Source organism: Pan paniscus, chromosome 5, assembly GCF_029289425.2.
Source record: "Pan paniscus chromosome 5, NHGRI_mPanPan1-v2.0_pri, whole genome shotgun sequence".
Lineage (NCBI taxonomy): Eukaryota > Metazoa > Chordata > Mammalia > Primates > Hominidae > Pan > Pan paniscus.
The window spans coordinates 130,133,138-130,149,326 of record NC_073254.2 but is presented as its reverse complement, the minus strand read 5'-3'; the positions used below and the strand labels follow the sequence as shown (position 1 = coordinate 130,149,326).

Below are 16,189 nucleotides of genomic sequence, written 5' to 3'. Positions count from 1 at the left end.
ATTGTGTATCAAGACTTAACTATAAGCCAGTCACAGTGGCTCAAGCCTGTAATTCTAGCACTTTGGGAGGCTGAGGTGGGTCAATTGTCTGAGCTGAGGAGTTTGAGACCAGCCTGGACAACATGGCAGGACCCCATCTCCTAAAAATACACAAAATTAGCCAGGTGTTGTGGCACCTGTAGTCCCAGCTGCTCCGGAGGCTGAGGCAGGAGAATCGCTTGAACCCAAGAGGCAAAGGTTGCAGTGAACCAAGATTACACTACTGCACTCCAGCCTGAGCAACAGAGCGAACTTACTATAAAGCCTGATTAATTAAGTCAGTTTGTCATTAGCTCTAGGTTAGTCAAAAAGAGCAATGGAATAGTATGTAGCTCAAAATCTGATTTAAAAATACATAGAAACTTGATTTATCACAAAAGGGCCACCATAGAGCAATGGAGAAATACTAGGCTTTTCAATGAGTGGTGCTGAAATAATATATAAGAAACCTAACTGCTACATCACACCATTCACAAAATTAATTCCACATCAGTTACAGATTATAAGAAAAAACAAAGCTAAGAGATAAAGTGAAAGGTCATATTTATGATCTTGGTGTAGAAAAAGATTTTAGAAACTATGCTTTTGTTCTAAACTTGAAAAGATTGAGAATATCCTTACCACATGGAGCGTAAAAACTTCTGTTCATTAAAAGACATCACTAAGAAAGTGGAATAGCAAGTGAAAGAAGAGATTCCCATCACCTATAACCTTCAAATGGCTCATATCTAGTGTTTCTACACATCAGCCCTAACACAACAAATGGCCAAAAATGGACAAGAGGATTGAACAGGCACTTCCCAAGAGAAAAATCCAAAAGATCAAGAAACATGAAAAGGTGCTTAAATTCAATAATTGGGAAACACAAAACTACAACAAGTAGCCACGACATACCCTCAAGAACAGCTAGAATTTAAAAACTGGCAGTGTCAAGTGTTATGGGGATGTGGAGCAGCAGCCTCTTAACTGCCAAAAGTAAAGTGTTGGTACAGTCTCTGGAACAGTTTGGCATCATTTCCTAAAGATGAAGTTGTGTGTATCCTTAACTTGGCTGTTCTTGTCCTGAAGTATATTCACAATAGAAATGTGTACACTAAGACACATGTGCATGAATGATCAGTATAGTCCTATTCATAATAGCTTCAAACTGGAAACAATTCATTAACATTAGAATGGGTAAATAAACTGTAGTGTTGTCATATAGTGGACTATTATACAGCAATGAAAATGAACAACCTGCACAGAGCAGTATGGATGAATGTTACAATGTGGAATGAAAAAGGCAAGGCATAAAATAATATGTATCATATTAGTCTATATAAACTTCAAAAAGCTATCAAAACTATAGTGTTTAAAGTTGCCTATGTAAGTTGTGAAAAGAAAAAGAAAAACCAGGAAATGCTTATTATAAAAAGAATAAAGGTTACCTATCTTGGGGAGGTAAGCAAGAATGGGAAGAGGACCAAAGTGGAAGGGTTCTGGCAATTGGTACAGGCAATATTTTATTTCTTAATGGGGTTACATGAGAGTTTGGTTAAATTTTTGAGGTGTACAATTTTGTATGCTTTTTTTCTCTACATTTCATGTTGCACAGTTTTAGAATGGATTAAAAATGTGGAGAGAATGCTAAACAAATAGGTCAGAGGAAACAAATTTATGCAAAAGTTTTTAAAAGCATGTTGATAAGTAACACTTAACTGCAATTAGGTTTATCCCAAACTTCTCATTTGTTAGTCATTAAAGCTCAGTAATTAATAAATTGTTTCCTTTAGTAACCGTTGTTCACTGATAGTACAGTCAGTCATTTCCCACTTTGCAGTAGTGCAGGACTGTAAAAAATGACAGTATAAGTTGAAACCATGAAAAATGATCTTAATTTAAAAATGGGGAAAATTACAGTGTTTTAACGTACGCTCTTTAAAAATTTTTATCAAGACAGTAAAACCTCTTCTATTGTAGGTTAAAATGTATAGGGAAATTTAAAAGTATTTACTTAGCACAATGTCATTGAAGATATTGGAATCAATTAGAATTAGTGTTTTATTTCTTTGTAAAAAAAACTTATCAAAGGCAGTTTGAGCAGTTCTCATTGTGTAACTTACAATAGCAGAGCTAGCAAAGTGAGCATCTTTTCTGTGCCTTGGCAAATTGTCACACTCCTTTCTTTTAAATTAGGATTAGCTTCCAACATTTTATCTTTTGTGCTTCCACTGTCACGAAGTAGCTCCAAGAGTTTCTTAAATGTGAAGGTTTTTTTGCTAGTGTCACTTCCTTTGGAACATATTCCTTCTTTTTGTCACAACCACATTCCTCATTTATGTCTGTAAGTTTGCCTTCGCTAAGTTCCTCAGGCTGCATATCTAGAAGCTCTCAAACAGTGGCAGTGGCAACATTTCCACAGTCAGCTACTTCATCTGTTACCCCACTTACGTTGGATTTGAATTTCATTTCCAGTGTTACCATTTTTTTTGTTTTTGTTTTTTTGTTTGTTTTTTGCTGCACTTCTGTCTTTGTTGGCCAATTCCTGCTTTCATCTACCTATTTAGTAAAATTTCATGTAGACTTAGCACTGGGAGGCAAGAAGGCAACAGATGCATGCTTTGCTGTCTGTAGGTGAATTGACTAACAGATGAGGGTGTAACCAATCATCAACTGACTTTGAAAGAAGTGGTGATTGGTCACTGATCATGATGTACAGCTCTTCTTAACAGTGATTTGTAGACTAGAGCAGCAGTCTCCTTGTTTTTGGCACAAGGGACTAGTTTCGTGGAAGACAGTCTTTCCACGGGCAGGGGGTGGGGGTGTGTGGAGTGGGGGATGGTTTCGGGATGAAACTGTACCACCTCAGATCATCAGGCATTAATTAGATTATCATAAGGAACATGCAACCTAGACCCCTCACGTGTGCAGTTCACAATAGGCCTCGTGCTCCTATGAGAATCTAATGCCGCCACTGATCTGACAGGTGGTGGAACTCAGGCAGTAATGCTTGCTCACCTACCGCTCACCTCCTGCTGTACAGCCTGGTTACTTACAGGCCACTGACTGTTACTGGTCTGCAGCTGGGGGGTTGGGGAGTCCTGGACTAGAGTACTAGAAATGAAGTTTGTATTTGTGCAATTACTCACAGTTAATATGCTGTAGTAAGTGAAATTTGAATCATTGTGTTGGGCAGTGTTGTTACTAACTCGAGTCACTCAAATTTGTGCATATGCGAAGCATGCAAAGTGAGAGCAGCCTATAATTCAAAGATGGTTGAACTTTTTGATCAGTTAAATAAAGATTTGGTAGATTCCAATGAGATTTCAGGTGCAGGGCTACTTGGAGTATTTGATCTGAGCTTTTGAACACCTGATACATTTTGTGTGATAATGTAAATTTGATTTACTCTTACAGCTTCCTTAATCCTTTTATGCACTTCCTTAGAGAGGACATCTCACACTCTCTAGAACAAAATCCCTATTATAGTAAATAAAAACAGTGTTTTTAGGAGAATAATGGTGATAATTGTGAATTCACCATGCAACAGCTGACATTGAAAGCAAGTTTTTAAAAAACGTTTTGTATAATGTTGATATTCTAGTAATTGGAAGTTAAATCAATTTTGATTATTTTAGTTGGGTAATTTCATTTTTATTGTCTTCATACAAGCAAATACAGTTGGCCCTTGAACAACCCAGAGATTAGGGGCACCAACCCTCTGCATTGCTGAAAATCTGTGTGTAACTTCTGACTTTCCAAAAACTTAACTACTTACAGACTACTGTTGACCAGAAGCCTTACCGAGAACATAAAGTGTTGTTTAACATATTTTGTATGTTATATGTATTATATGCTGCATTCTTACAATAAAATAAACAAGAGAAAATAAAATGTTATTAAAAATCATAAGATAATTAACTATTAAGTGGAAGTGAATCATCATAAAGTCTTCATCCTTGTCATTTTCACCTTGAGTAGGCTGAGGAGGAAGAGGAGGGGTTTGTCCTGCTGTCTCAGGGAGGCAGAGAGGGAAGAAAATCCACCAGTAAGTGGACCCAGGCAGTTCAAATCCATGTTGTTCAAGGGTCAACAGTGCTTTATTCTTCAATGAAAAATAAAGTCTCATTCTGCGTTGGCTGAAATTTAATATTGTTAATTTATTTTTGATTTCCTACAGGTGAACTGGCACAAAGGTTAATCTCAAGATGCCGCTAGTGAAAAGAAACATCGATCCTAGGCACTTGTGCCACACAGCACTGCCTAGAGGCATTAAGAATGAACTGGAATGTGTAACCAATATTTCCTTGGCAAATATAATTAGACAACTAAGTAGCCTAAGTAAGTATATATCAATTAAAAATATACTTACAAACCAGAATGTTATGCTTTAGCGTATTAAGAAGTTGTGCTTCTGATTAATTTGGGAGTATGATTTGGTGAGAAGAGTACAAAATTATCCTGAAAAATATAGTCACATGAGTATAATTATTGAGTTTTACAAGAACCTCTTCTGCATGATGTTTCTTCTGGGAAAGGAAAATACGGACAGAATCTCTAGGAACAGAAACACATGATGAATGAAAATTATTGAGATTGTTTTAAAAATATATAATCTGCGAAAGGACCAGAGTTGTACTTTTCCTTGGTTATTATCACTATTTACTCTGTTTAGAGGCCTCAACTATTTGTGTTTTCAAACACTAGTGTCCCTCTCTTTATATATATATTTAATTAGTTTAGGGAAATATTTTTATATTAGCAAAGATCTAAGGTGAGAGGTATGGGGTCATTATTAGTCAGAGGGGTAGGCTAGTCAAGTGGGATGTCTAAGAGACATTAGAATATAAGTCAGGAATCTGATATGCAGCATTGTGTGAAAACAGCAAATGAACTTGGCCTCTGGCAGGTTGGCCAGAGAATAAAGGCCAGTGAAAGAGGCAGATTAGGGAGAAGGAGACAGGCAATATGTTCTCATTGCAGATTTACAGAATAGAGCAACTTGGTTAAGGAATTAAACAAATTATTTTCTATTCTAAGTTTAATCAGAAAATTTTAAAAATCTGGTCTGTCTTTTGCATTGAAGGATTAGCTTTTTCATAAGACATTGATATTTCATTTTAAAGGTGAAACAAGGTGTTCTTGGCAGAGATAATATCCACCAAGTGGTCCTAGATTTATCTCATCAGCCATATAAATTCTCCTGATAAGCAGGCTTGGCTTTTCTTTTCTTTTCCTTTTAACTTTTGTCCTTTCTTTTATAATTGAGTACTTAGCACAAGAGGTTGTTAATCTAATTTGTTTCCCGTAAGAAAGTTTAGGCATACCTGTAGCGAGAGCAACATAAAAAGTTAAATTTGAATATTCTCTGTGAGAGTACTAAATTTTTGCATTGCCTGTGAAATAGTAAGAATAAATAAAAGGCTATTTTATTTGAATTTTAAGTATATTCCTTGTTCCATTCAGTGGTCATTTTTTTCAGGTTAGTGAATCACTAAAATATTGTATTGTTTACTTGAGGCTAATAAAAAAAGTGTTAGAGTTCCCAGATTAAATATGATTAACTATATTGTTTAAAGATATTTTGCAGATTTTTTGTGACCTAGCACGGATTGAATCAAGTATAACATGATGTCATATAAAATTTGTTTTATATATGTTATGTACATACAGAAGTATATAAGCATGCTAATATTAAAATACATGTTAAGAACATAGAAATGGCATTAGTAATTTTGTATAACATATTTCTTAAAATGAATTGTGGATCCAGTACAGGCATCTTATTTTAGGTATATACCCAATATAGAATTTAGAACTAATATTGTGATTAAGGGTGATAATTTGCAGTACTAACCCATTTGTTACAAAACTTAAAGATGAAAATTTAAGGGATTTTTAAGTCTATATAGTCCATACAGGCAACATCTATCATCAGGCACATGGTTATGCTGTAGCGAAACTCTGAAAATTATAAATACCTTGTAACAATATAACTAAATTAGGTGTTGGGTGCTTCACATTTAGAATCAGAGACCTGGAAGGCATTGTTTAAGCAGTTTGTAGAGATTCAAAAACAAAGAGAAAACCCATAAAATATTCTAGCAAGGTGTGACAATAGTTTACTGCCCTGAAATTAACTTCTCTGGCAGCTTTCCCACTTGACATAGTTGAGAACCTGGAATTAAATTTAAAAGGCCTCTAGATAGCCAGAATAAATAAACTCATGCACTAAATACCATGCACATAAAATAACCAATTGATCCCTCTCTCAAAACCTGTTTACTTTTATCTTGATAGTTCAAACAGATTTGATGATGTGGTTTCCAAACAGTTATGCTTCAGAGGATAAAAGGAGGAAGCATGGGAGGAGATACTAGAAGGAGGCATCACTGAACCCAACCAAAAGGAGGTAGTTCACAGGAAAGGACAAAGTGATGTAAGGGAAGATGCAACATAAAAACTGGAAAGAAGCCATTTAATGTAAAGCAAATATCCTTATACATTTCAGGGCTGTTTTCTGGCCTAGGATAATATTTGATTTTCATAATTCATGCCCATGAGTCCCTAAGAAAAAATTAAATTATGTTTAATTTTATATTCCATTTAAGAAGAGGGAAGCTTAGAATACATTTCACAAGTTTCCATCGAAAATAGTTAAAATAACAATTGATGTATTAGATAATAATCTCTGAATTACTTAGAAAACTTGGCTATCCAAAATGTTTCTAGATAATGGAGATTTTCACTTTGGTGCTATTATTAGTACTGAAAGTGCTTGAGAATATAGCAATGAAAGTAAACTGCAGGGATCCACATGGCTTAGGGCTGGATATCTTCCTGACCTTTTCCTCACAAAAATGTACTTCCTTTTTTTATTTTTTTGAAACAGAGTCTTGCTCTGTCACCCAGGTTGGAGTGCAGTGGTGCGATCTTGGCTCACTACAACCTCCACCTCCCAGGTTCAAGCAATTCTTGTACCTCAGCCACCCAAGCCGCTGGGATTACAGGCGAGTGCCATCATGCCTGGCTAATTTTTGTATTATTTTTAGTAGAAATGGGGTTTTGCCATGTTGGCCAGGCTGGCCTTGAACTTCTGGCCTCAAGTGATCCACCCACCTCGGCCTCCCAAAGTGCTGGGATTACAGGTGTGAGCCACCATACCCAGCCAGTACATCTGTTTTTTGTGAGATTTTTCCTAGTAGAACATAATTCTGTTTTGTATTAGGTAATTACCACAAACCTATAATTCACTTTATATCAATTTCCTCTTTCTCATTTTATTGCTTTCTTAATGATGCAAGGTTTTTTACTCCTTAGCTGAGCTAGGTCCATGTTCTTGTCTCACGATGAGGAAGAATTAGGCACACAGATACTCTAAGAGTGAATGGAGTAGAATTTATTAAGTGAAAGGAAAGCTCTCAGCAAAGAGAGGGGTCCTGAAAGCAGGTTCCAGGTTGCCCTGTCACAGTTGAATACAAGGGCGTATATATATATATATATGTATATATATATATAGAGAGAGAGAGAGAGAGAGAAGCTGATGGGGCTGGGTTCCCTATTTGTATGAGGCACAGATTACTGGTGGCTTCACCACATTTCCCTAGTGCACATGCAGGCCCTTAGTCCGCTGTGGGCATGTTTAAGCAAGCCCCCTGTGCAAGTTCCCTTATCTGCACAAAGCATCTGGTGTAAGCCCTTGTGGGGTGGGTCAGAGGTTCTCTGGGGACCCTTCCCTTACTGTCTGCCTAAAGCAAGCTAGCTAACTCCTTTCATTAACAACCATTGGGATTCTGAATACCTAAGGGATCTCTTCCCCTGGCTTTTCTCTTATGGAATATAGTCAGTTCTTATTGCCAAGATTAGTCTTTTCCATCTCTATATCTACACCTAGCATTTGTATCCCTACCAATTGTTGAATAAATGAGTAACTTTATACCTGCTTTTTCTTCCATTTGGGATGCTTCCCTTATCTGCCAGAGAAACTGTCTCTGGAAGTATCTTGATCACCAAATAACTTTTGACACCTGAAAGTGAGGTGCTTCTATCTCTGCTGTGTTGCTCTTACCTTATATTAAGAGCTGCCTGTTATTGAGCTCCTCTGTATCAGGTGCACTTCAAGGCTCTTTTCTTGCTTCTTTTAGAGACAGATGTTTTTATTCCTATTTTACAGATAAGGAAATTGATACCAAGGTCACACAGTGAATAGAACAAATATTTGGACTTATTTATTAAATTGCTTTAAATATTTGCTTAAATGTCTGGTTCTCCCTCTGCTCAAAATTCAGTAATGGCAGGGATCTTCTTCCAGTTATTTTGGCTTACTCTTTTCAGTAATAAGAACTTACACAACTAGAGGAATACAGTGATTTTAGATTTATGATTTTTTTTTCCAGAAATTGTAACAAGAGAGTGTAAAAGATCTCCTAAATTTCTGAATCTATATCTTGGGCATCCCTGGGACAGATAATCTTCTAGGTCTTTGATGAATCTTGGGTTCTGCCACTTGGCCTAAAATTTATTTCTAGCTAATATAAATGCTGATTATATATAAATGCTACAGTCTACATATAAATGCTTTCAGATTGACAGGCATATTATTTGCATATACCTTTACATCATAATCTTCTCTAACCCTCATCAGGTGGACAGATATAGATAAAGCAAGTAATTTCTGTTTTAGACACAAATCATTTAACAGAAAGTAGTAGAACAAGGTTTAAAAGCAGGCTTCCCAGGGTATCTCTTTTTTTTTTCCCCACTTTGTCATGGCTGAGTGACTTTAGATAGGGTTTAAAGTTTAAAATACAGTTGGCCCTTGAACAGTGTAGGGGTAAGGGGCACAGATCCTCAGTGAAGCCAGAAATTTGCATATAACTTTTGACTCCCCCAAAACTTAACTGCCTATAGCCTACTATTGACCAGAAGCCTTACCGAGAACATAAACTGTTGCTTAATTTAACATGTATATTTTATGTTGTATGTGTAGTAGTATACTGTATTCCTACAATAAGGTAAGCTAGAGAAAAGAATATGTTATTAAGAAAACCATAAGAAAAAATATACTTACTGTTCATTAAGTGGAAGTGGATCATCATAAAAGTCTTCATCCTCGTTATCTTCACATTGAGCAGGCCAAAGAGGAGAAGGAAAAGGAGGAGTTTGTCTTGCTGTCTCAGGAGTAGCAGAGGCAGAGAGGTGGAGGAGGTAGAAGTAGTAGAGGTGGGCACACTGGTGTAACTTTACAAAAACACATCTTGATTTCTGACTTTTTTGCTTCTTCATTTCTCTAAAAATGTTTTTATATGGTACCAATCCTCCTTTTATTTGCTTTAGTTTCGGTACTGTATCATAGAAGGGTTCACGTTGTAAAATAAATCAAAAGTAGTCTTGAATAATTGGAACGCTTTTGCCAGATTCTCTAATGTCAATTTGTTTTCTGACACCACTTCTTCTATGTCTTCTTTTTTTTTTTTTTTTTTGGATTCCATTTTTTAAAATCGGAGATCTGCTTCTTTACTTTCTTTTTTATTTATTATTATACTTTAAGTTCTATGGTACATGTGCACAGTGTGCAGGTTTGTTACATAGGTATACATGTGCCGTGGTGGTTTGCTGCACCCATCAACTCGTCATTTACATTAGGTATTTTCTCCTAATGCTATCCCTCCCCCAGCCCCCCACCCTCCGACAGACCCGGGTGTGTGATGTTCCCCACCATGTGTCCATGTGTTCATGTTGTTCAATTCCCACCTAGGAGTGAGAACATCTGGTGTTTGGTTTTCCGACCTTGTGATAGTTTTTTTAGAATGATGGTTTCCAGCTTTATACATGTCCCTGCAAAGGACATGAACTCATCCTTTTTTATGGCTACATAGTATTCCATGGTGTATATGTACCACATTTTCTTAATCCAGTCTATCATTGATGGACATTTGGGTTGGTTCCAAGTCTTTACTATTGTAAATAGTGCCACAATAAACATACATGTGCATTTGTCTTTATAGTAGCATGATTTATAATCCTTTGGGTATGTACCCAGTAATGGGATCGCTGGATCAAATGGTATTTCTAGTTCTAGATCCTTGAGGAATTGCCACACTGTCTTCCACAATGGTTGAACTGACTTACACTCTCACCAACAGTGTAAAAGTGTTCCTATTTCTCCACATCCTCTCCAGCATCTGTTGTTTCCTGACTTTTTAATGATCACCATTCTAACTGGCATGAGATGGTATCTCCTTGTGGTTTTGATTTGCATTTCTCTGATGACCAGGGATGATGAGCATTTTTTCATGTCTGTTGGCTGTGTAAATGTCTTCTTTTGGGAAGTGCCTGTTCATATCCTTTGTCCACTTTTTGATCGGGTTGTTTTTTTTCTTATAAATTTGTTTAAGTTCTTTGTAGATTCTGGATATTAAGCCTTTGTCAGATGCGTAGATTGCAAGGATTTTCTCCCATTCTGTAGTTTGCCTGTTCACTCTGATGGTAGTTGCTTTTGCTGTGCAGAGGCTCTTTAGTTTATTTAGATCCCATGTGTCTATTTTGGCTTTCTTGCCATTGCTTTTGGTGTTTTAGTCATGAAGTGTTTGCCCATGCCTATGTCCTGAATGGTATTGCCTAGGTTTTCTTCTAGGGTTTTTATGGTGTTAGGTCTTACATTTAAATCTTTAATCCATCTTGAGTTAATTTTTGTATACGGTGTAAAGAAGGGATCTAGTTTCAGCTTTCTTCATATGGCTAGCCAGTTTTCCTAGCACCATTTATTAAATAGGGAATCCTTTCCCCATGTCTTGTTTTTGTCAGGTTTGTCAAAGATCAGATGGTTGTAGATGTGTGGTGTTATTTCTGAGGGCTCTGTTCTGTTCCATTGGTCTATATCTCTGTTTTGGTACCAGTACCATGCTGTTTTGGTTACTGTAGCCTTGTAGTATAGTTTGAAGTCATGTAGCGTGATGCCTCCAGCTTTGTTCTTTTGGCTCAGGATTGTCTTGGCTATGCAGGCTCTTTTTTTGTTCCATATGAACTTTAAAGTAGTTTTTTCCAATTCTGTGAAGAAAGTCATTGGTAGCTTGATGGGGATAGCATTGAATCTATAAATTACCTTGGGTAGTATGGCCATTTTCACGGTATTGATTCTTCCTATCCATGAACATGGAATGTTCTTCCATTTGTTTGTGTCCTCTTTTATTTCGTTGAGCAGTGGTTTGTAGTTCTCCTTGAAGAGGTCCTTCACATCCCTTGTAAGCCGGATTCCTAGGTATTTTATTCTCTTTGTAGTAATTGTGAATGGGAGTTCACTCATGATTTGGCTCTCTGTTTGTCTGTTATTGGTGTATAAGAATGCTTGTGATTTTTGCACATTGATTTTGTATCCTGAGACTTCGCTGAAGTTGCGTATCAGCTTAAGGAGATTTTGAGCTGAGACGATGGGGTTTTCTAAATATACAGTCATGTCATCTGCAAACAGAGACAATTTGACTTCCCCTTTTCCTAATTGAATACCCTTTATTTCTTTCTCTTCTTGCCTGATTGCTCTAGCCTTCCAACACTGTGTTGAATAGGAGTGGTGAGAGACGGCATCATTGTCTTGTGCCGATTTTCAAAGGGAATGCTTCCAGTTTTTGCCTATTCAGTATGATTTTGGCTATGGGTTTGTTATAAATAGCTCTTATTATTCTGAGATACATTCCATCAATACCTAGTTTATTGAGAGTTTTTAGCATGAATGGCTGTTGAATTTTGTTGAAGGCCTTTTCTGCAGCTATTGAGAAAATCATGTGGTTTTTGTCATTTGTTCTGTTCATGTGATGGATTACGTTTATTGATTTGCATATGTTGAACCAGCCTTGCATCCCAGGGATGAAGCTGACTTGATCGTGGTGGATAAGCTTTTTGATGTGCTGCTGGATTTGGTTTGCCAGTATTTTATTGAGGATTTTTGCATTGGTGTTCATCAGAGATATTGGCCTAAAATTCTCTTTTTTTGTTGTGTCTCTACCAGGCTTTGGTATCAGGATGATGCTAGCCTCATAAAATGAGTTAGGGAGGTTTCCCTCTTTTTCTATTGATTGAAATAGTTTTAGAAGGAATGGTACCAGCTCTTCTTTGTACCTCTGGTAGACTTTGGCTGTGCATCTGTCTGGTCCTGGGCTTTTTTTGGTTGGTAGGCTATTAAATATTGCCTCAATTTCAGAACCTGTTATTGGTCTATTCAGAGATTCACCTTCTTCCTGGTTTAGTCTTGGGAGGGTGTATGTGTCCAGGAATTTATCCATTTCTGCTAGATTTTCTAGTTTATTTGTGTAGAGGTGTTTATAGTATTCTCTGATGGTAGTTTGTATTTCTGGGGGATTGGCAGTGATATCCCCTTTATCATTTTTTATTGTGTCTATTTGATTCTTCTCTCTTTTCTTGTTTATTAGTCTTGCTAGCGGTCTATTTTGTTGATCTTTTCAAAAAAACAGCTCCTGGTTTCATTGTTTTTTTGAAGGGTTTTTTGTGTCTCTCCTTCAGTTCTGCTCTAATCTTAGTTATTTCTTGCCTTCTGCTAGCTTTTGAATATGTTTGCTCTTGCTTCTCTAGTTCTTTTAATTGTGATGTTAGGGTGTCAATTTTAGATCTTTCCTGCTTTCTCTTGTGAGTATTTAGTGCTATAAATTTCCCTCTACACACTGCTTTGAATGTGTCCCAGAGATTCTGGTACTTTGTGTCTTTGTTCTCATTGGTTTCAAAGAACATCTTTATTTCTGCCTTCATTTTGTTATTTACCCATTAGTCATTCAGGAGCAGGTTGTTCAGTTTCCATGTAGTTGTGTGGTTTTGAGTGAGTTTCTTAATCCTGAGTTCTAATTCAATTGCACTGTGATCTGAGGGACAGTTAGTTGTGATTTCTGTTCTTTTACATTTGCTGAGGAGTGTTTTACTACCAATTATGTGGTCAGTTTTAAAATAAGTGTGATGTGATGCTGAGAAGAATGTATATTCTATTGATTTGGGGTGTGGAGTTCTGTAGATGTCTATTAGGTCTGCTTGGTCCAGAGCTGAGTTCAAGTCCTGGATATCTTTGTTAACCTTCTGTCTCTTTGATGTGTCTAATATTGACAGTGGGGTGTTAAAGTCTCCCATTATTATTGTGCGGAAGTCTAAGTTTCTTTGTAGGTCTCTAAGGACTTGCTTTATGAATCTGGGTGTTCCTGTATTGGGTGCATATATATTTAGGATAGTTAGCTCTTCTTGTTGAATTGATCCCTTTACCATTATGTAGTGGCTGTCTTTGTCTCTTTTGATCTTTGTTGGTTTAAAGTCCGTTTTATCATAGACTAGGATTGCAAACCCTGCTTTTTTTTTTTTTTTTTTTTTTTTTTGCTTTCCGTTTGCTTGGTAGATCTTCCTCTTTCCCTTTATTTGGAGCCTATGTGCATCTTTGCATGGAGCATGTAAGATGGGTTTCCTGAATACAGCACACTGATGGGTCTTGACTCTTTATCCAATTTGCCAGTCTGTGTCTTTTAATTGGAGCATTTAGCCCATTTACATTTAAGGTTAATATTGTTATGTTTTATTTTGATCCTGTCATTATCATGTTAGCTGGTTATTTCGCCTGTTAATTGATGCAGTTTCTTCCTAGCATCGATGTTCTTTACCATTTGGCATGTTTTGCAGTGGCTGGTACCGGTTGTTGCTTTCCATGTTTAGTGCTTCCTTCAGGAGCTCTTGTAAGGCAGGCCTGGTGGTGACAAAATCTCTCAGCATTTGCTTGTCTGTAAAGGATTTTATTTCTCCTTGGCTTATGAAGCTTAGTTTGGCTGGATATGAGATTCTGGGTTGAAAATTCTTTTCTTTAAGAATGTTGAATATTGGCCCCCACTCTCTTCTGGCTTGTAGGGTTTCTGCCGAGAGATCCGCTGTTAGTCTGATGGGCTTCCCTTTGTGGGTAACTCGACCTTTCTCTCTGGCTGCCCTTAACATTTTTTCCTTCATTTCAACCTTGGTGAATCTGACAATTATGTGTCTTGGGGTTGCTCTTCTTGAGGAATATCTTTGTGGTGTTATCTGTATTTCCTGAATTTGAATGCTGGCCTTCCTTGCTAGGTTAGGGAAGTTCTCCTAGATAATATCCTGACAAATGTTTTCTAACTTGGTTCCATTTTCCCCATCACTTTCTGGTACACCAGTCAAACATATATTTGGCCTTTTCACATAGTCCCATATTTCTTGGAGGCTTTGTTTGTTTCTTTTCACTCTTTTTTTATCTGATCTTTTCTCGTTTTATTTCATTAATTTGATCTTCAATCACTGATATTCTTTCTTCCACTTGATCAAATCAGCTATTGAAGCTTGTGCATGCGTCACAAAGTTTTTGTGCCATGTTTTTCAGCTCCATCAGGTCATTTAAGGTCTTCTCTACATTTTATTCTAGTTAGCCATTTATCTAAGCTTTTTTCAAGGTTTTTAGCTTCCTTGCAATTGGTTAGAACATGCTCCTTTAGCTCAGAGAAGTTTGTTGTTACCAACCTTGTGAAGCCTACTTCTATCAACTCATCAAACTCATTTTCCATCCAGTTTTTTTCCCTTGCTGGCAAGGAGCTGCAATCCTTTGGACGAGAAGAGGCGCTTTGTTTTTTTTTTTTTCGAATTTTCAGCTTTTCTACTCTGGTTTCTCCCCATCTTTGTGGTTTTATCTACCTTTGGTCTTGGATGTTGGTGACCTACAGAGGGGGTTTTGGTGTGGATGTCCCTTCTGTTTGTTAGTTTTCCTTCTAACAGTCAGACCCCTCAGCTACAGGTCTGTTGGAGTTTGCTTGAGGTCCACTCCAGACCCTGTTTGCCTGGGTATCACCACCAGAGGCTGCAGAACAGCAAATATTGCTGCCTGATCTTCCTCTGGAAGCTTCATCCCAGAGGGGCACCCACCTGTTTGAGGTGTCTGTTGGCCCCTACTGGGAGGTGTTCCCCAGTCAGGCTACACGGGGGTCAGGGACCCACTTGAGGAGGCAGTCTGTCCGTTCTCGGAGTTCAGACGCTGTGCTGAGAGAACCACTGCTCTCTTCAGAGCTGTCAGACAAGGATGTGTAAGTCTGCAGAAGCTGTCTGCTGCTTTTTGTTCTACTACGTCCTTCCCCAAGAGGTGGAATTTATAGAAGGAATAGACCTTACGGAGCAGTTCAAGCTTACCGGCCTCTTTGTTTACTTTGAGCTACTCAAGCCTCAGCAATGGTGGACGCCCCTCCCCCGTCAAGCTGCAGCGTCACAGGTTGATCTCAGACTGCCGCACTAGCAGTGAGCAATGCTCTGTGGGCGTGGGACCCGCCGAGCCAGGCATGGGAGGGTATCTCCTGGTCTGCCGGTTGCTAAGACTGTGGGAAAAGCATATAGTATTTGATCAGGAGTGTACTGTTTCTCCAGGTAGAGTCTGTCACAGCTTCCCTTGGCTAGGAAAGGGAAATCACCTGACCCCTTGTACTTCCTGGGTGAGGCAACGCCTCGCCCTGCTTCAGCTTGCCCTCTGTGGGCTGCACCCGCTGTCCAACCAGTCCCAATGAGATGAACCAGGTACCTCAGTTGGAAATGCAGAAATCACCCGTCTTCTGCATCAGTTTCGCTGGGAGCTGCAGACCGGAGCTGTTCCTATTCAGCTGTCTTGGAAGTGACCCCCTCTTCTATGTCTTCTTTCTCATTGTCTGGTACTGGTTTGGAGGCACTCTTCTCCATCAAGTCATCTTCTGTTAATTCCTCTGGTGTGCTGTCTAATTGGGTCTTGAATTTCTCCAAGATCCATACCTTGCCACGCTTCATCGCCACCCTTTTTTCTGTATCCACTGTCTATTTCATTATTTCCTTGACTGGCACTGTTACAAACCCTGTGAGGTCATGCAAAACATCTGGACACCGTTTTCTCAAATTTTATGAATTTGTTGTCTTGAGCTTGATGGTTTTCTTGGCTTTTTCAGTAATAACTATGGCATCTTTGATGGTATAATCCCTCCAAACTTTCATGATGTTCTCTGTTGGGATTCTCTTCCATAGTGTTGACAGTCTTCCATAGAATACCATGTGTAATGAGTCTTAAATGTCCTTATGAACCCCTGATCTAGAGCCTGAATTAGAGCTGTCATGTTTGCGGGCAAGTGGACCACTTTGACACCTTCAGTGTGAAACTAATGGGGTT

The 16,189-nt window shown here is 38.1% G+C and overlaps 1 protein-coding gene across 16 annotated transcripts in view; it reads left to right on the top strand.

Moving 5' to 3' along the window:
- The window catches only part of WASF1 (WASP family member 1), an 86,747-nt gene that overhangs the window by 54,790 nt on the left and 15,768 nt on the right, over positions 1-16,189 (top strand). For all 16 annotated transcript variants that reach the window (XM_055114046.2, XM_055114051.2, XM_024929051.4 and 13 more), the window contains one exon: positions 4,199-4,359. In XM_055114046.2, coding sequence (XP_054970021.1) covers positions 4,227-4,359 — 133 coding nt within the window. In that variant the 5' untranslated portion in view covers positions 4,199-4,226. The remainder of the gene's footprint in view (positions 1-4,198; positions 4,360-16,189) is intronic.